Raw genomic sequence first — 23,120 nt, 5'->3', positions numbered from 1 at the left:
GGTTTACTACACCCCCCCAGAGAAAAAAATAATTAAAGGCAAAAACATGTCAGAAGTCATTGTTTATTTGGTTTATTAGGTATATATCAATTCATATACATTTATATCAATTTACAAGTCATTGTTTTTTTTGTTAATTAGGAATATATACATTTAAAACTACATTTACAATCTGGCGTTTTTTTATTTACATTTATCTATTATGCATTTTTTTTACAGTACGTTCCAAACAGATTTACTATTTTTTGTTATATTTACAGATTTACATTGACGTGACTGAGGGTCATTTGCAGTGCGATGATGTCTTGCCCAGGAATTAACATATTTCTCTGGGTTGAACAGTGAAATTGGTGGGCCATTCAGGTTGATCATCATTAAATTTGAAACATGTGAAACAAGAAGCAAAGACCTCTTGTTGGTCAAGATGGTATTCATCAGACTGAAACCTCTTTCACATTCTGCAGTACTTACAGGAAAAGTCTGCATGCAGTTCTTAAGGGGTTTCAAATTCTGACTTTCAGTTTGGGGAGATTCAATTAAGCTTGAATAACTATTTCTGCCATATACGAAATCATGATGAGGCAAAGGCATCATAAATCAGCAACGGCATAACAGACTGTAATTACCGGTAGCTGTAATTAAACTAATTTCAAATACGTTTATTACCTGACTGCCTCAACGTGAAACCATCTTCCGTCGTCAATCGATGAACACTGTGCTCGCTCGCTGGCATCCTGCGAATGATGCTCGATAACGGCGTCGTCGGGGGCGGGGAACGACAGAATTCAAACAAAAATGCGCCAATTACAACAAACGTTCGCGAGTTTAAAAAAACACTTGGGATACAGTTAAAGGGGACGCGAAAACAGGAGTAGATTAGGGACGTCTTAATCAGCAAAACAAGTGAGTATACGGAGGGTATACGCTAATATTGATGCTCAGAAGTTGTAATACGCAAACAGCCCTGGGGAAAAAGTAAGCATACGGAGTATACGTGCGTATGGCCCCGACTACACCACTGCTGATTAGACAGCATGATTATTGCACAGGTGTGCCTTAGGCTGGCCACAATAAAAGGCCACTCTAAAATGTGCAGTTTTATCACACAGTAAAATGTCACAGATGTTGCAAGTTTTGAGGGAGCATGCAATTGGCATGCTGACTGCAGGAATGTTCACCAAAGCTGTTGCCCATGAAATTAATGTTCATTTCTCTACCATAAGCCATCTCCAAAGGCGTTTCAGAGAATTTGGCAGTACATCCGACCGGCCTCACAACCGCAGACCACGTGTAACCACACCAGCCCAGGACCTCCACATCCAGCATCTTCACCTCCATGATCGTCTGAGACCAGCCACCCGGACAGCTGCTGCAACAATCGATTTGCATAACCAAAGAATTTCTGCACAAACTGTCAGAAACCGTCTCAGGGAAAATCATTTACATGCTTGTCGTCCTTATCGGGGTCTCGACCTGACTGCAATTTGTTGTCGTAACCGACTTGAGTGGGCAAATGCTCACATTCGATGGCGTCTGGCATTGTGGAGAGGTGTTCTCTTTTCACTGAACAGGGCAGATGGCAGACAGCGTGTATGGCGTTGTGTGGGTGAGCGGTTTGCTGATGTCAACGTTGTGGATCGAGTTGCCCATGGTGGCGGTGGGGTTATGGTATGGGCAGGCGTTTGTTATGGGTTGTCCATACACAGGTGCACGAATGCACAGAGATACCGTGACGAGATCCTGTCCTGAGGCCCATTGTTGTGCCATTCATCCACGACCATCACCTCATGTTGCAGCAAGATAATGCATGGTCCCATGTTGCAAGGATCTGTACACAATTCCTGGAAGCTGAAAACATCCCAGTTCTTGCATGGCCAGTATATTCACCGGACATGTCACCCATTGAGCATGTTTGGGATGCTCTGGATCGGCGTATACGACAGCGTGTTCCAGGTCCTGCCAATATCCAGCAACTTCGCACAGCCATTGAAGAGGAGTGGACCAACATTCCACAGGCCACAATCAACAACCTTGATCAACTCTATGCGAAGGAGATGTGTTGCACTGCGTGAGGCAAATGGTGGTCACACCAGATACTAACTGGTTTTCTTATTATTAAATAAAATTATTTTATAATTTTTTCCTAAGTGTTGACAACTTAGTATTAACTAATAATTGTTGCAAACTGGTACTACCAACAAAATATTAGTGCATTCCTGGAACTGGGCGTAGGTTGAAATTACTCCAAACCATCCCTTTAAACATAAAACACTGCAGCGCTGCATCTTCCAGAGCTGAGTCAGGCACGGCGGCCATCTTGTCCGAAGACACAGGCACAGCAGGCATGACGTGAACAGTCTGGCTGGGCAGGCTTGACGTGAACGGTCTCTGGCTGGGCAGGCTTGACGTGAACGGTCTCTGGCTGGACAGGCTTGACGTGAACGGTCTCTGGCTGATGTGGCCTGACGTGAAGAAGCTCACACTTGGGAGGCATGACGTGAAGAGACTCAGACTTGGGAGGCATGACGTGAAGAGACTCAAGCTTGGCAGGCATGACGTGAAGTAGCTCAGGCTTGGCAGATACTGTGGGTTTGCGGGGCTCCTCTGCAAAACCCACAGTAAATGAGGAACCGCTCAATAACAGGGCATAGTCTATGTATTGTGCCAGAGACCAATGAATTTTTCCCCCAGGCAGCTGGGAGCAAACAGGCTCATTCAAACCTACCCTAAATATGTCCTTGAGGGCCACATCATTAAAGTCCAACAGGTGAGAGAGTTCACAAAACTCTGACACATAATCCTCGATGGCCCGGTTGTCTTAACGAAGACAAAGGAGGGCAACTGCTGGGTTCATAGTCGGTCAAGTATTCTGTAAGGGATCCACTGGAGGCAAGCTTATTGAGAACCCAAGTGCAGTTTATTACAAATAAGATCAAACATGAAACAAAAACATGGCGTGGCATGAAAAACTCAAAATGAAGACATGAACATGAACATAGACTTACAAAGTGTTCTACAGGAAACAATACTTGACCAAGACACATGGCAAACATGAGGGCATAAGACAGGACTAATGACAAGACAAGAGACACCTGTGAACAATGAACAGACAATTAACCAATGACAAGACACATGGCAGGATCACATGACAAACGGAATCACATGACAAGACACAGAAACATGACAATGACAAAACCAAACCGTGACACATACCTGTGAGGTGGATGGATTATCTCAGCAAAGGAGAAGTGCTCACTAACACAGATTTAGACAGATTTGTGAACAATATTTGAGAGAAATAGGCCTTTTGTGTACATAGAAAAATTCTTCGATCTTTGAGTTCAGCTCATGAAAAATGGGGGCAAAAACAAAAGTGTTGCGTTTATAATTTTGTTCAGTGTATGTTCATATAGAAAAAAAAATATTTTGAATTGTAATAATATTTCACAATATTAGTCTTTTTACTGTATTTTTTTTTTTTTTATTAAATAAATGCAGTCTTGGTAAGCATACGAGACTTCTTTCAAACACGTTACAAAATCTTACAGACCCCAAACATATAAATGATAGTGTATACAACTAGAATAAAAGTATGTTCTTCTAACTAGAATAATAATAAAATTAGTTGATTGTGTGTTAATATTTGAATATTTTTATATCTTTTTTGCAGCTTATTTTCAATTAATGATGGTTTTTTTTTAACACTTTAGAGTTTTTTACGGTTATAGCATGCGTCTCAATTATTCTCTATGTAAAAACATGCATAAAAAAGTATTTTAATGAAATGACCCCTTTGTGTTTGACTTGCAGACGGTGGTGCACTGGGTGATCATGATCGGCAGTGTGCTGGTGTACTTCATCGTGACTCTGGCCTACAGCGCCATCTGTACCAGCTGCAACCCTCCCTCCAACCCCTACTGGATCATGCACAAACAAATGGCCGATCCCATGTTTTACCTCGTCTGCATTTTAACAACTGTTGTTGCTTTACTGCCAAGGTAACCAAAGTTTAGCATTACCATTATGTGTATAATAGCATCGTATCAGTGACGTTGTTTAGATGTCATACATGAATAGGGTGACCATCTGGTTATTGCTCAGTTGCAGGACAGTAGAAGTGATTTTGTGTGTGAGATAAATTTACTACTATTACACTATGTAAATATTGATTTACATTAGTTGGAAAGCCTATTTGCCATCACGTTGGATGATAACATTTTAAATCGTCATTTCTTATTGTGTGGTACGTAATTTCAGGGGAGAAATAAAATAATACAGACATAATTAAAATATGGGACAAAGCTCCCAATTTCGGGACTTGGTCACCCTTTACATGAACGAATGAAGTCTGGTTTCACGTTAGTGTAACTGAACCGCCGTAGCGCACACACAGTCAGCTCCGGTCCAGAGACACGACATCACCAAGCGGATCATATGTGTGAGTCGGCGCAGACCAGAGAACGTTTTCAGACTCAGACCCATTTGAATTCTGCACATAATGCTATATTTTAAAGCGATATGGAGGAGATTAGGTGGAAACTGCGGCTTTACTGAGTTCAACGGCTCTGGACGAGATGTGATATAAACTAAACGCTATTGGCTATTTTAAAAAAGGGGAGGAGCTGTTAGAAATGCCCCTCCCTGTCTTCCTGTTTCAGTAGAAATTACGTCAACACATTGAATAATGCTGCGTTTCAATGCACTTCAGTGGGCCTTTAAGAGGTGTGAAGCAAGACCAATCGTTGTATGACATTAAAGTACCGCGAGAGCAATTCGAAAGCATACAGAGCTTTATTTACGACATGGCGTGAATGCAGCATATTACATTTTATAATTTTACTGTTGCACCGATTTTTTTAGATGCATCATTACACCCCTAATGAATGCAGGACTTCAAATGCAAATGCATCTTTTCTCTCAACATGGCCCTTGTTTACTACTATTTTTTTTTTCAGGTACACCTTGCATGTCCTAAGGGGAACTCTGGCACCCTCCCCTCACCTCAGCGCACGGCAGCTCGAGCGGCTCCCCCCCTCCCATCGGGAGCAGCGGATCAGAGAGTGGCGTGGTCTCAGAGACACGTGCATTTCTCCTTCTCTCAGATCCCAGGAACACAGCTCCTCTCCCTGCCCCAGTGCATAAAGTACACACCACAGTCCGGCACGCCACCCTTCCTCATGCACAGAGAATGACAGTGCCGCAAAGCTTGAATTCTTCAATACACAAAATTGCCAAAACTGAAAAGATATTTATGTTTTGCACACATGGATGCACTGCAGAGGGAACTTCCGGCGGCATTTGATGCCAGGTTTTGCTGTGCTCATGCACTCCAAGGAGTGAAGCTGGGCTTTTCAATTTTGAATGTGCTCTTTGCGCTCACAATCCATTTGCATGATCTTCACTTGTTTCTGGGCGGTTCAGTCCACACTTGATCAATACATGCATATAATTTCTCAGCAGCGTGAAAGTAATCTGTTCGGTGGATGCAGCTGAGCCTTTTCCCTTCTGCGAAACCAACTTCTTGTTGTCATGTGGACCACATTTGTATGCATTTGCGCTTTGAGCTGCTCATGTAATAATTGAGGTTTGCAGATGTTACATAATATCTTGGTTCATTTATTCAGAGCTTGTTGTGCATGCTGACAGAAATACAAGCACCAGTGAGATTAAGGAGGCTGGATCTTCTTCTTAATTCCTAATAAATTGATTGGCTCATAAGGCTTGTTGATGATGTCTGTGTGCGTGTAATACACTAAGGCAGATCGCACAGTCCTACGCCGACATTTGAATATTTAATTGCACTGCTGACGTCTGGCTGACGTTCTTCACTCATGACGGGGTCAGTGATGACCTCACGCTCAGACAGATCATAGCCGAGCGAGCGTGTCTCTTTTCCCCATCCTTCCAGCATGTGTGTAACATACACCACCGTCAGGGGAAAAAAAGTGTCCATCGCTGCTTCTATTTGCAGAACCCAGGGCGGTTTTATGTAATGATGACAGACATGTTTCTGACGGCCCGCTTCTGCTCTCTGGTGGCAGTTTGACGAACTGCAAATACTATCATCCATTTATTAAAACCACGTGACAGTGTTTCATGTAACTGAAGGATTTCTTTAAAGGCAGGAACTACGGGGGGAACAAGCTTTAATTGAAATTGAACTGCTAAATTAAATTATACATCAAATATTTTTTATATGATTTTTTAACTTTTAATACAAACAAATGTCACTTTGTATGTGTGTGAAAAGGGTCGTTTAAAATATTATTTGATAAAAAACCTATATGTAATATGTACATTAACGTTTGTAATGACATTGTATGATGCCGTTTGTAATGAAATATTATGTATGTAAACATTTTAATATAATTCAAGAAGCGATGTTTAGAAGTATGGGTTTCTATTTCTGTTATGAGAATTACGTTATGATTCATGTTTCTAATATGAACAAAATAGGAACATGACCTTTAAATGATGCTGTTTGATTCTGTAATAGGTGAATGGAATATAAAACTATAAAAATGCACTGTTTATTTTTATGCATTTCAATTGTGGATGTTTTTTTAATAGTTTGATCTATTGTGGAAAGTCAAAATTGTTAAATCCAACCATCAACCCTATCTGACCTCCCCTTTAAACAAAGAGACCACAAATAAATTCAAAAGAAATACAAACAAAAAAATAACAGTTTGTAATATTGACCTTCCTTTGAAATGTACATTAATATTGAGTATTCTACATACTATCAAAAATATGTAAAGCTAAAGCTTGTTTTGTGAATTACAGTAAATGACATATCAGTTGCACTGGTTTGCTATTTATACACCAAAGTCTAGATATGCAAAGTCCCATGAGAAGAGATACTTTGTACAGTATAATTTCGATGATCAGAGTAACACACGAGGACAGTGTAAATGCTTATTTTACTTTGAATGTTTTATAAATCTAAAAATAAACAACAACACAGTGTTTTATAGGCGCCAGAATGTTCTGTACTCAATTGTCATTGAAAGATTTGCATTGCACAAGTAAAAATTAATTTATTATATATATAGTGTACAAATAAAATAAGTTATGTGTAAAGTTATTTATTGCCAGAGAATGACTGTTTTTAATTCAGTGAAATATAACTAATGAATTAACCCGTGGTTTATTCTTTAAAAGTCACTTTGCAATAAGGTCACATTTGAGTTCATGCATTACATGAGCTAACAATGAGAAATACGTTTTTTACAGCATTCATTAACCTTTGTTAATATTACTTAATGAAAATCATTTACTAATGTTAACAAAGGTTAATGAATGCTGTAAAACACATTTCTCATTGTTAGCTCATGTAATGCATTGACATTCATGTTAGTTCACAGTGCATTAACTAATAGAAATTTGACCATGCAAATGTATAAATGTTGAGATTAACAAAGATTGAGAACTAAGATGTAGTAGAAATATTGCTTATTGTTAGGTCATGTTAACTAATGTAGTGCACTAATGTTAACAAATTAAACCTTAAAGTAAGTAATGTTACTAAATTACTTGTTAAGATTTGTCATTTTTATAAACTATAATGAAAAGTCTTTCTTTTTTTCCTAACTAGCTTAAAGCATTCTGAGCAATAGAAGAACGGTTAGGCCATAAAACACGAGCAATTTAACAAGTCCCGGCGGGCCAATGAATTTTACAAAAAGAACCGGTTTCATGTGTGTGTGCACTTGTGTGGAACTGTAAACACTTTGTATTCAAATCCCATCTCTGAGCTCCAATCACAAATCATGTTTTTACTACAGCAGCACTTCCACACTAATGATCCAGATGTGTAGTCAGATGCTCTGTTTCCCATGCTAAATTTTAATTACCCAGTTCTGTCTAATGGCTGCCAAATGCAGACTGCCTGTTCACATAGGTAGACTAAAGTGGATATCTAAATGCTTTAATGCATCTAACATGTGGGCATCATATCAGTAAACCAAAAAATATTAGGAGACCTCGCTGTGGATTTGCTCGATGTTGTACGTATACGTGTTGTCAGCAATGAGCACCTCCTCCATGATGGACAGCTGGCTCAAGCGGCCGCCACACATCTTCACGAACTCCATGAATCACTTACCGAGGCCGATGGCCATTGTATCGGCGATACGGATCGGCTCTTCGTCCCAGCGTGGCTTACTGACCACCCGACCACAGATGCGTGATGGGTGAGTCCTCACGAAAGAAGGGCTGAAACTCCTCCTTGTCCAGCAAGAAGTACATGATGATGTTGCCCTGGGATGAGTGGCCCAGCTGCTCTTCTTGATGGTGTGGAACTGGGTTCTCGTTCACCACGTCTATGCGCAGGTTAGGGTGTGTTCACGCTTGAACCCTGATGAACGCTGCCGTCTGAACCCTGGTGTGCAGCAAACAAGCGGACCAAGATCACTGAAAAGATGGGATGAAATATGAACGCAGCACGGACCAAAGACATGCAAACGAACCAAAAACTGAACATGATGTCACAACCCTAAAAAGGACAGAATACTCAAGCATGCCTGTTTTTTCTAGTCATAGTGGAGATGTTGACCATCATAGTTCAGTTCATGCATCAGAACCACGTCTCCTCAGCAGATCTTCATTTGTGTGTGACGGAGGGATTCCTGCCGCTGTTCCGACTCCTTTAGACATCTTATAAGCTCTTCACAAGTTCTCAGCTGGTCAAAACACTATCATAGGCTACGCACATACAACGAGCACATTTATCCCAGCGCACAGAGCATTGTTTGGGATGTTCCGTCTCGATGCCTCATAAAAACCGAAATTCCTATGCCTTTAGGTTCGGGTATCTTTAGAATTGCCTTAACTTACAAAATTCCTTATTTCATTCAAACAACGTTCAGTCTTACAATGAAATAAAATAATTTTACTGTTGCTAAAATTAATAGGCTTATTTGGGATTTTACAAGCTATGGTGGAATAATTTATAGAATAATTTGGATGATAATAATATAATTAAAAAAACTGATATTCAAGTGTGAGGTTAAAGTGTGTGCCTTGTCAATGACATGATTTTAGCTTCGCTTTAGCTTGTATGTATTGTAAGTGAATTAGATTAATAAGAGCAATGGGTATTAAAAAAGAAAACGGGTCCCTTTTGATTTCTTGTGGACTTGAAACCAAGTTCATATTCAGTCTAAATCCGAACCTATTAGTTTTGCCATGACTCAGATGGTGACGCACTGACCTGCATGAGATACATGAGGACAGCTACTCATCTTCAGCAGCTTGAGCGTGTCACTGTTGTTGGCGACCAGTACCTTCGGGGAAGGGTCATCAACCGGTGTGTCATCCATTTTTATAGAGGACAGAGACTTGGAATTCAAAAACACCACCGTCAGTGCCGAGACAAAGTGTGACTGAGAACAGACCAGACAAGACAGGCAAAGTCAGTGCCTCTGGCTTCTCATACCCTTTACATGAAGCATTATTTCATTATTTCATGAGGTCACCCCGCTATGGTGCTATTTGTTTTGTAGGCATGCTGGTTAATTTTCAAACATGTCATGAACTATAAACATAAAACTACAAACTTATGTTCTTTAAATTTAATACATAAACATGCTGTTTATTAAAACAAATTATTCAAGTTTTTAAAGCATTTTTACATTGCTTCAAAAATAATAACTACAACAATACAGTACAGTAAAAAATCATGTCCTACATCAAATCCTAAGTAAGGTTAGAGCTTTTAAAGGGATAGTTCATCCAAAAATGAATATTCTGACATCATTTACTCACCCTCAAGTTTTTCCAAACCTGCATGAGTTTCTTTCTTTTGTTGAACGAAAAAGAAGATAATGTAAAACTAGAAGATATTCTAGTCCCCATTGACTATCATAGTATTTTTTTTCCATACTATGGTAGTCATTGGGGTCCATCAACTGTTTGGTTGCCCATATCCTCAAAATATCTTCTTTTGTTTTCAACAGAAGAAAGAAACCCATGCAGGTTTAAAACAACTTGAGGGTGAGTAAAAGATGACCGAATTTTTATTTTTGGGTGAACTATCTCTTTAAATGACCTTTAATTTAACTTGAGCTAAGTGGTCAGCCTTGAACAGCCTTGTTCAAACATAATTTTGTGTTTAAAGATATTTCAAGCTAATTTTGGTTAGTTGCAGTGGTAATTAACTAATAAGTTCATCCTTTTCCACCAGTTTGACTCAATTAGGCCAATAGATGTTGCCTCTTTCTGGAATTTAATCCACTGGTGTAACTGTTGGACAGTGTTACTAATATTTGCTTTGTTTTATAGAGTGCATTAGTGCCCACCTGCTTTTTCAGTGCCATTTGTTCTGGAAGTATTTGTTCCATTCATTTTTTCCACATACATACATATATATATATATATATATTCTTAAAAGTTAAGGCATGAACCAATTCAGCCAGCTACGAGGTGAATCACAACATTACAAACTTTGATTTGAAGCTAAAAGTATTTGAAATTCGGACAAAAAGGCAGAAGACTGTGAACGGCTTTAGTGAGGGAAAGAACTACAATCCCATGAAGCACTGTGAATGACAATCTATTAAAGATTTAAAATGATGAATAAATATAAAACGATTAATTTGAAGTTGTTGATTATATCTATAGAAACAATAAAGTGTATTGCAAAATCTGTATTTATATATATATATATATATATATATATATATATATATATATATATATATATATATATATATAGCACTTAGAGGCTTTTGCATCTGAAGTCTTCATATACACTCACCTAAAGGATTATTAGGAACACCTGTTCAATTTCTCATTAATGCAATTATCTAATCAACCAATCACATTGCAGTTGCTTCAATGCATTTAGGGGTGTGGTCCTGGTCAAGACAATCTCCTGAACTCCAAACTGAATGTCAGAATGGGAAAGAATGGCAATTTTGAGCGTGGCATGGTTGTTGGTGCCAGACGGGCCGGTCTGAGTATTTCACAATCTGCTCAGTTACTGGGATTTTCACGCACAACCATTTCTAGGGTTTACAAAGAATGGTGTGAAAAGGGAAAAACATCCAGCCTGCGGCAGTCCTGTGGGCGAAAATGCCTTGTTGATGCTAGAGGTCAGAGGAGAATGGGCCGACTGATTCAAGCTGATAGAAGAGCAACTTTGACTGAAATAACCACTCGTTACAACTGAGGTATGCAGCAAAGCATTTGTGAAGCCACAACACGCACAACCTTGAGGCGGATGGGCTACAACAGCAGAAGACCCCACCGGGTACCACTCATCTCCACTACAAATAGGAAAAAGAGGCTACAATTTGCACGAGCTCACCAAAATTGGACAGTTGAAGACTGGAAAAATGTTGCCTGGTCTGATGAGTCTCGATTTCTGTTGAGACATTCAGATGGTAGAGTCAGAATTTGGCGTAAACAGAATGAGAACATGGATCCATCATGCCTTGTTACCACTGTGCAGGCTGGTGGTGGTGGTGTAATGGTGTGGGGGATGTTTTCTTGGCACACTTTAGGCCCCTTAGTGCCAATTGGGCATCGTTTAAATGCCACGGCCTACCTGAGCATAGTTTTGACCATGTCCATCCCTTTATGACCACCATGTACCCATCCTCTGATGGCTACTTCCAGCAGGATAATGCACCATGTCACAAAGCTCGAATCATTTCAAATTGGTTTCTTGAACATGACAATGAGTTCACTATACTAAAATGGCCCCCACAGTCACCAGATCTCAACCCAATAGAGCATCTTTGGGATGTGGTGGAACGGGAGCTTCGTGCCCTGGATGTGCATCCCACAAATCTCCATGAACTGCAAGATGCTTTCCTATCAATATGGGCCAACATTTCTAAAGAATGCTTTCAGCACCTTGTTGAATCAATGCCACGTAGAATTAAGGCAGTTCTGAAGGCGAAAGGGGGTCAAACACAGTATTAGTATGGTGTTCCTAATAATCCTTTAGGTGAGTGTATATACACACAAAAACACACAAATATTTAAGTATTTTGAAAGCAAAAAGCGAGACTCAACAACTTGAATAAATCATTCGCAGTGCTTCATGAACAGAGTGTTTCCTTTAGAGCTCTTTTGGCACAATTTGCTCGCCGCGACTATCTGATTGGTGGAGTGTTCTGTACAGCATCATGGGTAATGTAGTTTTCGCACCACAAATTCAGATGTTAAACACAACTATTTAAAAAATAAGTTCAAACAGATGGCTTTAACAGAAGCATATAACATTGATTTACAACCTCTGAGCTTTTATTAGGTCAGTTTTTGTACGGTAGATTATTTCCTCATCAGAACGTTTTGAGAAGAACCTCATCCCTTACCTCCTTAGAGAAAATGGCCCTGACCTCAACAGAGAACACTAGACAGAGTGAAATGATGCTTGAAGGATAATTCAGCATCCAGGTGAGGGCACTGACTCATCCAGATCTTTCTGGATGTTGTATAATATGATGACAGTAAGGACACAAACAACAGAGCCATCTGGAAGCCATCACACTGATCTGTGATGAATCTCCTCCATACCTTTTGAGTGCTGTACAGTTAAATGAAGCACAGCTTTCTTTGTTTTTAAATCTTTTGTGACTAAGCAAGCCACAACGAGCTTCAACTTGTCACTTTCAATACTAGTTATACAGCGGTGTTTCAAACTGTCAGGATTTTGTGGAGGGTGAAATTACATGGTACAGAAGTTTGACAGCTGAGACATTCTTGTAGTTTTGAACAAGCGACAAGTTTTAAAACAGATGTTGGATGTCATATTCAGCTCGTATGTCGTACGGAAAGGGTGAACAAGTTTCTGTTGTACCTGAGACACGTCCATGATGCTTGGTCATGCTGTGGAAATCAGACCCAGTGTCTAAACAATGCAGTTTACCAGCTGGGAGAGAATGTCTCAGGCTGCTTCTGCAGATTCTGTGCAGCTGTCAACCTGGAAACATATATTTTTTATCTTTTGGTATTTTTAAAATGACAATTTTGATCTTTTTCTTAATTATTTTCTTAAAACCATATACTGTGCACATGCATAACATTTTGTTTTGTTTTTTAGACATCAAGATCAGATGGATCTTTACAAAAATTTACTTTTCAATACTGTACTGTGCATTACACAAACACACTATACATTGAGGTTTTAAAACAGTCAGAGCATTGTATATTAATATTATGTGATCATATGTAAGTACATTACCATTCAAATGTTTGAGGGTCAGTAATAAAAAAGAAAAAAAGAAATTAATACTTTTATTCGCCAAGATGAACACATTAAACAGATCAAAGTGACAGTAGTAGTGTGAATTTTCTATTTATCAATGGACAATTTATTACAGTTTCCACAAAACTGTTTTCAATATTGATAATAATCAGAAATGTTTCTTGAGCATCAAATCATCATATTAGAATGATTTCTGAAGGATCATGTGACACTGAAGACTGGAGTAATGACGCTGAAAATTCAGCTTTGCATCACAGGAATAAATGACATTTTAAAATATATTAAATATTGAATTGTAATAGTATTCACAATAATACTGTTTTTACTGTATTTTTGATCAAATAAATGCAGCCTTGAGAGACTTCTTTCAAAAACAAAGAAATCTTACGACCCAAAACTTTTGATCGCTAGTGTACTGTATACAGTATGTAGATCATTTCCATGAATGATGTGACAGTATCAATGAATCAATCAATTTTTATTTATATAGCGCCTTTACAACAACCAGAAAGGTGCACAAAGCGCTTTCCATAAAACACATAAAAAAGGCAGCAGGATATGAAAATGACAAATTAAAACTAATTTAAGCAGTTAAAACGAAGTAACTAACACAAGGACTCAAAACACAAAATAAGTGGTTACATGTTGAAAGCCTTCTTGAAAAGAAACGTTTTTAACTGCGATTTAAAAACACTAAACACAGTTATGTTACGAAGGGGAGTAGTTAAGGCATTCCACAAAGTAGGTCCCTGGATGGCAAAAGATCAGCCTCCAAACTTTTTGCATCTAAACTTAGGGATTATCAAAGAGGTGTTCTGAGAGGAGCGGAGGGTTCTGGCAGGTTGGTATACAGTGACCAGCTCGGAGAGGTATGCCGGGGCCAGACCATTAATGGCCTTATAAACAAACATTAGAACCTTATACTCCACCCTAAACCGTACCGGGAGCCAATGAAGTGAGCAGAGAACGGGGGTGATGTGTAAACGTTTATGGGTATTGGTAAGGAGACGCGCTGCTGCATTTTGAACCATCTGAAGACGGTTGAGAAGTGATTGGTTAAGCCCAGTGTAGAGGGCATTACAGTAATCTAGCCTTGAGCTGATAAAGGCATGAATGGCTTTTTCTAGATCAGCGCGGGACATGAATGATTTCACCTTACTAAGGAGCCTTAGCTGGAAAAAGCCACTCTTAACGACTGCACCAATTTGTTTGTCAAAATACAATCTATTGTCAAAAGCAACACCCAAGTTACGGACAGTGGATGCAAACTGGGGCGTGAAAGGGCCAAAACTGAGAGAGCTGCAAGGTGAGTCTGGGGTGAACAGTATATAATCGGTCTTACCTTCATTTAAATGAAGGAAGTTTTGAGAAAGCCACTGTTTAATGTCCTGGGTGCAGTTATGGAGGGGGTCTAATGCTGAATGATTATTCAAAACTACAGGAAGGTAGACTTGAAGATCGTCAGCATAGAAATGAAATTGTACGTTATGTTTTGAAATGAGTTGACCAAGTGGCAGCATATAAAGGGAGAACAGGACAGGACCAAGAATAGAACCCTGGGGCACACCAGATGATACAGGGGCAGCTGAGGAGGAAAAGTCATCAAGCATTACTGAGAATGTTCTATTGGTGAGATATGACGAGAACCAGTTTAAAACTGTGCCCTGTAGACCCACAACATGTTGTAGACGGGAGATGAGGATTGCGTGGTCCACGGTGTCAAAAGCAGCGGTAAGGTCAAGCAGCACCAGAACCATTGAGTTTTTATTATCTAAGGCTCTGAGAATGTCATTATGAACCCGCAGTAAGGCTGACTCTGTACTATGCCTAGACCTAAAGCCAGATTGAAATTTGTCCCCCATACCATGCAGATTGAGGTATGACTGAAGCTGGGAGAAGACAAGCTTTTCCATAAGCTTAGACAAAAATGACAGGTGGGATATAGGGCGGAAATTAGACAGTACTGAAGGATCAAGGTTTGGTTTCTTAAGTAGCGGTCTAACAATGGCGTGCTTGAGAGAAGTCGGAACAACGCCCAGACTAAGACAGCAATTCATGAAGGAGACAAGGAAAGGGCCTACGTTGTCGATGGCTTCTTTCAGAATCCTAGCAGGAACAACATCTAGAGGACCGGAGGTTGGCTTCAGCTCATGAGCAGCTTTTTTGAGATCAACAAAAGAAACCACCTCAAAATTCTCCAGCACACATTGTGTTGCTTGAGAGGGAGTAATGACAACAGGGGCTGGTATGATAGTTTGCCTAACAGACAAAACCTTATCAATAAAATATTGTTTAAAAACATTGCATGTATTCACAGAAACATCATACAATACAACAGGGACTGGATTTATAACAGAGTTTATAGTACGGAACAAGATACCAGGGCGGTGGCTATTGTTATTAATGAGCTTTGAGAGATACTGACTTTTAGCTTCCTTCACGGCTCTCTGATAGGTGACAAGGCAGTCTCTAAACACCTCCAATGACACCTGCAGCCTGTCTCCTCTCCATTTCCGCTCTGCCTGCCTGCACTGGCGTCTAAGGGTCCATGTCGTCTCGTTCAGCCAGGGGACCGAAGAGCCATTTGCAGACTTCACCCTGTAAGGCGCAACTGAGTCCATAATCCAAGAGCAGGTGATGTCAAAAGAGGAGAGGAGAAGCTCTGGACATAGCCCTTTCTTTAACTGACCTACCTTGAAGCTCACATACTGCAGGTGCTGAGATTGTCTTTTGATCATCTTCTGGATGAGAGGTGCGTGGACGTATCTGGCTGGTTCAGCTCAAATTCAGATCTCCTCCAAAGATCTGGGATGTGAAAGACGTCGTTCCAGACAGGTAGTGGAATATGTGCAGGACCACGTGGTGACCATGTGGACCTCCCATTTCTTCAGTAGGTTTCTGCTGTGAGGTGGAAGAAGGTTTGGACGTACTGTAAGAGGCAGTCTACTTGAGGAACGACCACTCCCTGAAAAGACAAAGGACCTTTCTGGAAATTAACATTTGAACTCTTTCTTGTGAAACTAGCACCACCATTCGAGACGCAAGTCTCACTGAAGCAATCCTAATCTACATCTTTTTCCCTTGACCCCCCATTCCCCCGTTCCCTCTTTCTATCATGCTGAGATCACCTGAAATTCACCCAAAAATCTATATGGTTTACTGTGAATAATTATCATACAGTATTACACGTTTGGTATCATTTGAAATGTCTCAGTGCGACTAGTACTGTTGAGCTGAGCTGTAGACCACACCCTTTCTGCCTGGGTGCTTTGGTGGGTGTGGCTCCCAGTTGCAGACAGCTAGTTAGTCACCAGGTGGGAAGGATCTGGGCTGCGTTCTCCGATAACGTTGTCTCTTAGCGCGCTACGAAGACTTAAAAGGTACACCTTAACTACAGGTATACCTTTCCTACGTGTGTTCTCCGAACTATACCTTAGGATGTTGCTTAAGGTAAACCTTCTTAAGTTCGACCTTAGCAGGCGCTGTCCATGGTGGAGGCGCTGAATAGGTTGATATCGATGCCTCGATGATCGATTGTGCGCTCTTTCCTTCACAGCGGTATAGGTAAAGTATTGAGAAAACAATGTTCTTTATAAAGAAGCGTTTTAGAAATAGTACAAACTGCATTTATCGGGGCTCATTGAAATATGTACATGCAGAAATAAATATGAGTATGTGTTTATAATTTAGCATGTGTGCAATCCCAAACCCTTACGGCCATAAGTGTGTTAATGTTCTCCACAACGTATGCTGATTATCCACCAGCCATGTAGTTGACATACACTAACAGGCTCCGCGGACGGCGCCGTCTTTGATTTAAAACAAGTACTCGCTGTCTCGCTGCCATAGCTATAAAGTTTGTGTAAACTCATCTTTCTTTATATAGACTCCTAAGCCTTTTCTGTCAAATGGTTCGCCAGCTGTTGTGCCTTAGGATAGTAATTAAAAAAGCTAACAACCATTAGTGTATGGAAACTTTATTAATGAAAACACTTCCATACACTGGGTGTAGGCTATAACAACTTAAGTATTTTATGTGTAAAATTTTAAAGTAAAGTAAAAATGTAATTTTAATACTAAATCAGATTTTATATTAAATGTTCATATAAAATTTTCTATGTGTAATTAAACTGCGATGTAAAAAAGCTTTTTGCGTAGTGGTGGCCACTAGCGGTATGAACCGTCAGCAGCGATAAGGTATAGCTAAGAGCGCTCCAGACCAACCTTACGAACGTATGACTTACAGAAGGTATACTTAACTAAGAAGGTTTCGGAAACCACGTATTAACGATAAGGTACTTCTTAAGGTACAACTTAAGAACGACGTAGCGTTAAGGTAGTTTCGGAGAACGCACCCCTGGTGATTAGGGGAATTGGAGTCACTCACAGGATGGTAAGCAGACTGGGAAGATGTGTGGAGAGACTGGGCCTGGAAAAATGATACTGCAGGACTAAAGCTTGTTTGAACAAGGAAGGAGTCGGTGAGCATTCGTTTGTGCAGTGTGATGGATTTTAACATTTAAGTGAATCATATAATTATACTCAGGGTAAAATGTGTGTATTAAAGAAAAATCATGTGCTTGAATTGTAAACTAAAAATGTCATACATTTAACATCATGAAGTGTTTAAAAGTATAGTTAAAAGTAATGTATTGTAAAGATTTTAAAAGGGGAAAAGTTGAAAGTGTGGGATTGTGTATTTATGAGCTGATAGAGTTCAAGGTTAAAATCATTTGAGTAGTGCTTTAAATTGTCTTCAATGTGTCTTTAATTTATTTGGGTGCTTTAGATATGGGGTTTCCTTTTTACTTATTGTCAAGACTAATTTCTAGTGTTTAAAGTTAAGTATTTGATCCTGTGTTATGATGCTTTATTATGGTTACTTGGGCTTATTGTATTTTTCTTGACCCACTTGTGTTTTTTTACCTGCTTTTGACCACGACAACTTTCAAATAAAAGAAAGAAAAGAAAGAATTGATTCCTGGTCATTGAGTAAAATCCAGTCCAAACCTTCAGAGGCAAGCATACCCTTTCAAGTGGGGGAAACTGCAGGGTTGAACCTCACAAGAGTGAGGGCACTTGACAAGTACAAAGGTCTCATTCCCAAAGAAGTAAAACAAAAGGTAATAAGGTATGTACGAGTTTAGAGATAAATCGCACACCGAGGAGGGTGTGTCGTCCAGGCAAATGGCATCCTGCTCTCAAATGTGTAAACTCAATGCAAATTCCCATTGTTAGCAAATCTTTATATTTGAAAAGAGGTTTCTGCCTTGGTCTGAGTATTTATGGAGATGCTGAAGAAGGCTCAGGGTGATTTGTAATGAGATCTGCCCATAATCCAGACACTCAGCATTATGTATTTCTTGAGTCAGGTACATCTTTTTCTCTTTATTCCAGAGCATTTGATGTTTTGTATTGATTATCTTTGAACTGATTATGTAATTGGCATGATACATTTACCTGACATAAAAAATTGTAAACATTTGATTTTATTCTGACCCTGAAATTATTTTCAGCAAAGAGTTAAAAAGAATAGTCAAACATTCACTCACATTTAATGATGCACATATATCATTAAAACCTTTTCATTTATGGAGTCAGATGAAATAACAAGGTAATGCATATGAAATTTTTTATTTCATTTAAACAAATTACTTTGCCACGAGGAAAGACAGTAACGGGCAAAAACCTTCACCCGCTGACCGGATGCCTCTATTGGGCCGATCCTGTTTTCCAGATTTCAGAGACAGTGGCCCCAAAAAGCATTTGGACATTTAGTGCAATGATGATCATACAGCAGGCAATAAATAACAAAAAGTAAAACTCTTCAACATAAGGAACACATTTTTTTCACACACAGTGCTGTCCTCCAGCTGCTAAAAACTGAAATAATGGTTTCCAAATTTTTGAACGGTATATATTCAAGACACATATAGGATATATAGTGCTGAAAAGTCTGAGACCACACTGGGAATATAGGATTTTTTTTTAAAAAAGCTGTAACTTACAGAGCCACTAAAGGGATATGGGGGTGGAAAGAATTTGGGATGGGAAAAAATATATATTTTAAAATCTTTTGCATTCTCTCGCAAAACCTGTTGTGAACACAAATATCTGCGCAAGAGAAATTTTTTTTCCACCACCATGTCCCTATAGGGGTTCCGTAATAACTAAACAGGATTTAGAAAAATGTACTCACTAATAAAAATATGACATTTACTAAGTGAATTCAAAAGGTCAGATGATCTTTCTTCCACTGCAGCACAAGAACATGATTTTGCAGCTCAAGCTGATACAAAATAACCTACTAAGAAATTCCCAGATTTTAGACTAGTTAGGGTATTTGTTCAAGTAAACTTTTTAAACAAATTGATATGCTGACAATATAATTCGTAATGAAACTTTTGCATTACAGTATTTAATCAGAAAATACAGTATTTCACTAGTGGGTCCAGACGTTTTGATTGCACACTGTGTATTATATTATATACACTGTACACAGCCTACTATGGGCATACTAAAACTAAACAACCAATACATTAAAATACAGTTAGTATGGCATATTGGTCACAAATCAATTCAAAGCGATGATTTCTCTCTATATTTCTTTTACTTTCTATGCTATCCTACCTTGTAAATGGCTACAGCCCACGCCTTATATAGACACATAGATATACAGACCCCAAATCTCAGCAACATACTGATATGTTCAAACCAACGTTGTAGGCTACACCAGAGAGGAAACCATATATCGCTGAAGTCGTCTATGGATACTTAGCCTACTTGTTCCAAGCTTCCTCATCAACATAGAAAGGCATACCATCCCAAAACACATTATTTACTATGCTGTGAAGTTTTACTTGCAATTTGCACCATCTGTGACTGTGTGTATGATTCTCTGTTGCTCCCACCACAGCTCCACTGCTCTCTGTCTGAACTGGGAGACCACTGGCACGTGAGCGCGCCGCGAGAGAACATGATGGATCAGACTCGCGCGCGACAACTCCACTGCACCAGAGCGCGCGCATCCTATAGATGTCATTTCAGTGTCATTCAAGTCAAATTGTTATTGTGTTTTTGATCAGTTCATTTATAAATGTATCTGCATCCGTCACTGTGTTAAATTTGATGTTTAATGCGCGTGCACATTTACCTTTTTTAATGCTGTGCTTGTAGCCTATTTTACAGGCTATACTCATTTAATGATGTTGGGTTAAAAATAACCCAACGAGTAACCCAACTGTGGGGTTTTACAGCACTTTCCCAACTGTTGGTTATTTTAACCAGCCAGTTGGGTTTAAAGTAACCCAACATCTGAGTTTTTTTTATTTATTTTTTATTTATGGCATTATTTTAATAAATTAAATACACTTTGTTTTCAAATACAGATTGTGTATTTGTATAAAACAATACATATGTTTTAACAAATATATTTATTACAAAACTAAATATTGGGGAGTCTAGCATTCACAGCCTAAATATACAAAATTGTGATATACATTCAAAATACACAAGTGTAAATACAACACGCATAATACATTCAAAACCTGCAAATGTGTACGAACAGTACACATTAAAAACCTATATTTAAAACCTACATAAAAATGTACAGAGTAGACACGTACATAAAATGTATACATGCACACAAAAATTTAAAATTAACACATTTAAAACTACACAAGTGTAAATTACAAATATTAAATTCAAAACCTATATAAATATGAACAGAATACACAATTTCATAACATTAAATCCTTGAATAAATAAACATAACTATTAAAAAGTCATCACTGTACACTGCGCATTGATGTGTTGTTGTAAACATACCTTAAGTAATAAAACTGCACATACATATGTTGACTATGGCCCTAATGATGATAATCATCTTAAGGCAGGAATGTGTTGGAAGATATTTTGAAGAATGTTTATAACCAAACAGTTGTGGGGCACCATTGACTGCATAGTATTTTTTACTATGGCTGTAAAACAAATACACAATATTCACAAAGATTAAACACATGCAAAGCATGTGGCATTAAACATCACTTGTGTCTTCACAGAAAAGAAATGTAGCCTGTCATTATGAAATTGAACTAAACCGTGAATCTGAGAGGCACATGCCTCCTAATAAAATTATTATAAATAGAAATTCAAGCAAGTGGATTGTTTGTGTGTTTGTTGAATACATTTCTCCCTCTGATAAATTAATTTACTCATTGAAGGGTGGCAATAAATTAAACAATACAATTTAATAGGCTATGATGTAGAATAATAATGTACACATAAATGACTAACAGAGTTGCATATGCCAAGTACTATTTTGCTTGAAATATTTGTATTCTTCATATTACTTGTATGACTCGAAAAGTAAGATTGGGGACCGGTTGCATAAACTGCTTACGGTAGTCATTAAGATTTTTTTTCTTCAAGACAGTCCAAACAGTCCTAACTCTTTAAAGCAGTGGTTCTCAATTCCAGTCCTCGGACCCGCTGCTCTGCACATTTTGTATGTCTCCCTTATTTAACACACCTGAACCAGATCATCAGCTCATTAGGAGAGACTCCATGAACTGAACTGAGTGTGTCAGATAAGAGAGACATACAAAATGTGCAGAGCAAAGGGGTCCCGACTCCCGAGGACTGGAATTGAGAACCACTGCTTTAAAGTAAGTTACATAAAAAAAAGGTACATTGGTCTAATTTGAATAGGAAAAGTAAGACTGTTTACTTCTTGGTCGAAATAGTTCTAAATACACAGTCTCAACATAGTTTATGCTACTGGCACCAGTGTCCGAACCATAGACTGTAAACAAATATTCGAACACGCAAAGCGAATTGCTCACGTGACTGGGCAGTCTGTCTTCGATCACGTGACTCTGTGAAACCAATACACGCAAACGGGGGGCTTCACTTGAGATTGTGTTGCGTGCCTCGAAGCTTTGGTGTCAAACGTAACACCATTAGGCTTTGTTACACACCTTGGAAAGCGGCCCGTGACGGCAAAATCCAGCCTAAAGTCGTGTAGTGTGACTGAGCGTGAGCTTGCCTTAACGTGGACGCGAACCTACTACAGAGTTCTCATGCGTGCTGACCGTAGCTCCAAGACTACGCACTACTGAAGCACTTGAACCTGCCACGACGTCTTGAACGTCTGCGCAGTTGCAGCGGCGGTTGATGTCCTCGAACACACTGGGAAACATTTGCGCTTGTGTTGTGGTCCGCGCACCCGGATGATGATAGCCCAATATTCCGCATGGATTTAACAATATCCAGCAGGACACACTCTCCTGCTGTGTTTACTCACTCATCACACGTTAGTGTTGTGTTTTGTTCGATGTGGGCATGTTCCGAGGACGTGAGGTCCTCAAGGCTGCTAGAGATTAGGGAAAGTATATGTTGTTAGCCAGCTAACTTAACTGCTGTCAGTGTGAAAGTGACAGTAAAACTTCCCTATCAAGTTAGCGCAAAGTCCTGTGAGGATTAAACCTGCTGTTCCAGTGATTCTGGATCATCACTTCGCATGAAAGGTAAAGAAATCAAGCTGTGTTGTGCTCTTCACGTCTGCTGTTTATGTTAGCTTCGGGACAGAGAGCTCAAACGAGGGACATGTTGACTAATGTAGTTAACTAAGGTTAAACAAATGAAACCTTATTTAAACCTTATTGTGTTTCAGTAAATGATAATTCTTATGTGTCCTAGATCATCTAATGCCATCAAGTGAGATAAAATATCCACTTTGAGACTCATAGGCTACTTGTGGAATAAGAATGGTGTAACGTTAATATTGATTTATTCTATTGTAGGTTACGTTGCCTTAGTCACGTTCACACATTAGCCTAACGTTACATCTCCTGGAACTTCTGGAAGTGAGGCTTTAACTCGAATTTAATTTAAATGTGTG

At 39.1% G+C, this 23,120-nt stretch overlaps 3 protein-coding genes across 4 annotated transcripts in view; 2 read left to right on the top strand and 1 right to left on the bottom strand.

Annotated features, from left to right (window-relative positions):
- The window catches only part of atp10b (ATPase phospholipid transporting 10B), a gene marked incomplete at its 5' end in the record, with an annotated part of 44,608 nt that extends 37,588 nt beyond the window's left edge, over positions 1–7,020 (top strand). Inside the window, 2 exons of the mRNA XM_084429743.1 lie at positions 3,811–3,998; positions 4,956–7,020. Coding sequence (XP_084285869.1) covers positions 3,811–3,998; positions 4,956–5,142 — 375 coding nt within the window. The 3' untranslated portion in view covers positions 5,143–7,020. The remainder of the gene's footprint in view (positions 1–3,810; positions 3,999–4,955) is intronic.
- Positions 7,021–7,976: 956 nt separating this feature from the next.
- fbxl3l (F-box and leucine-rich repeat protein 3, like) lies at positions 7,977–22,419 on the bottom strand (the record flags this gene model as incomplete). Its single annotated transcript, XM_084429742.1, is given in 12 exon segments — positions 7,977–8,098; positions 8,249–8,304; positions 8,306–8,336; positions 9,215–9,386; positions 12,812–12,835; positions 12,839–12,862; positions 12,866–12,898; positions 12,902–12,934; positions 15,913–15,978; positions 15,981–16,104; positions 16,150–16,184; positions 22,312–22,419. Coding segments are annotated over 12 exon segments (828 nt in total).
- atp7a (ATPase copper transporting alpha) overlaps positions 21,857–23,120 on the top strand; it is a 28,385-nt gene continuing 27,121 nt past the window's right edge. Inside the window, exon 1 of one of the 2 annotated variants that reach the window (XM_084430342.1) lies at positions 21,857–21,885. The gene's annotated coding sequence lies outside the window, so the exon portion shown is untranslated. Of the gene's footprint in view, positions 21,886–21,970; positions 22,747–23,120 lie in introns of those variants that run through there. The other variant, XM_084430341.1, reaches the window with a different exon arrangement.

The sequence above is a fragment of the Rutilus rutilus genome (assembly GCF_951802725.1).
Source record: "Rutilus rutilus genome assembly, chromosome: 14".
Classification (NCBI taxonomy): Eukaryota; Metazoa; Chordata; class Actinopteri; order Cypriniformes; family Leuciscidae; genus Rutilus; species Rutilus rutilus.
Note: the sequence above shows the minus strand (reverse complement) of the source record. Positions and strands in the feature narration are given on the sequence as shown.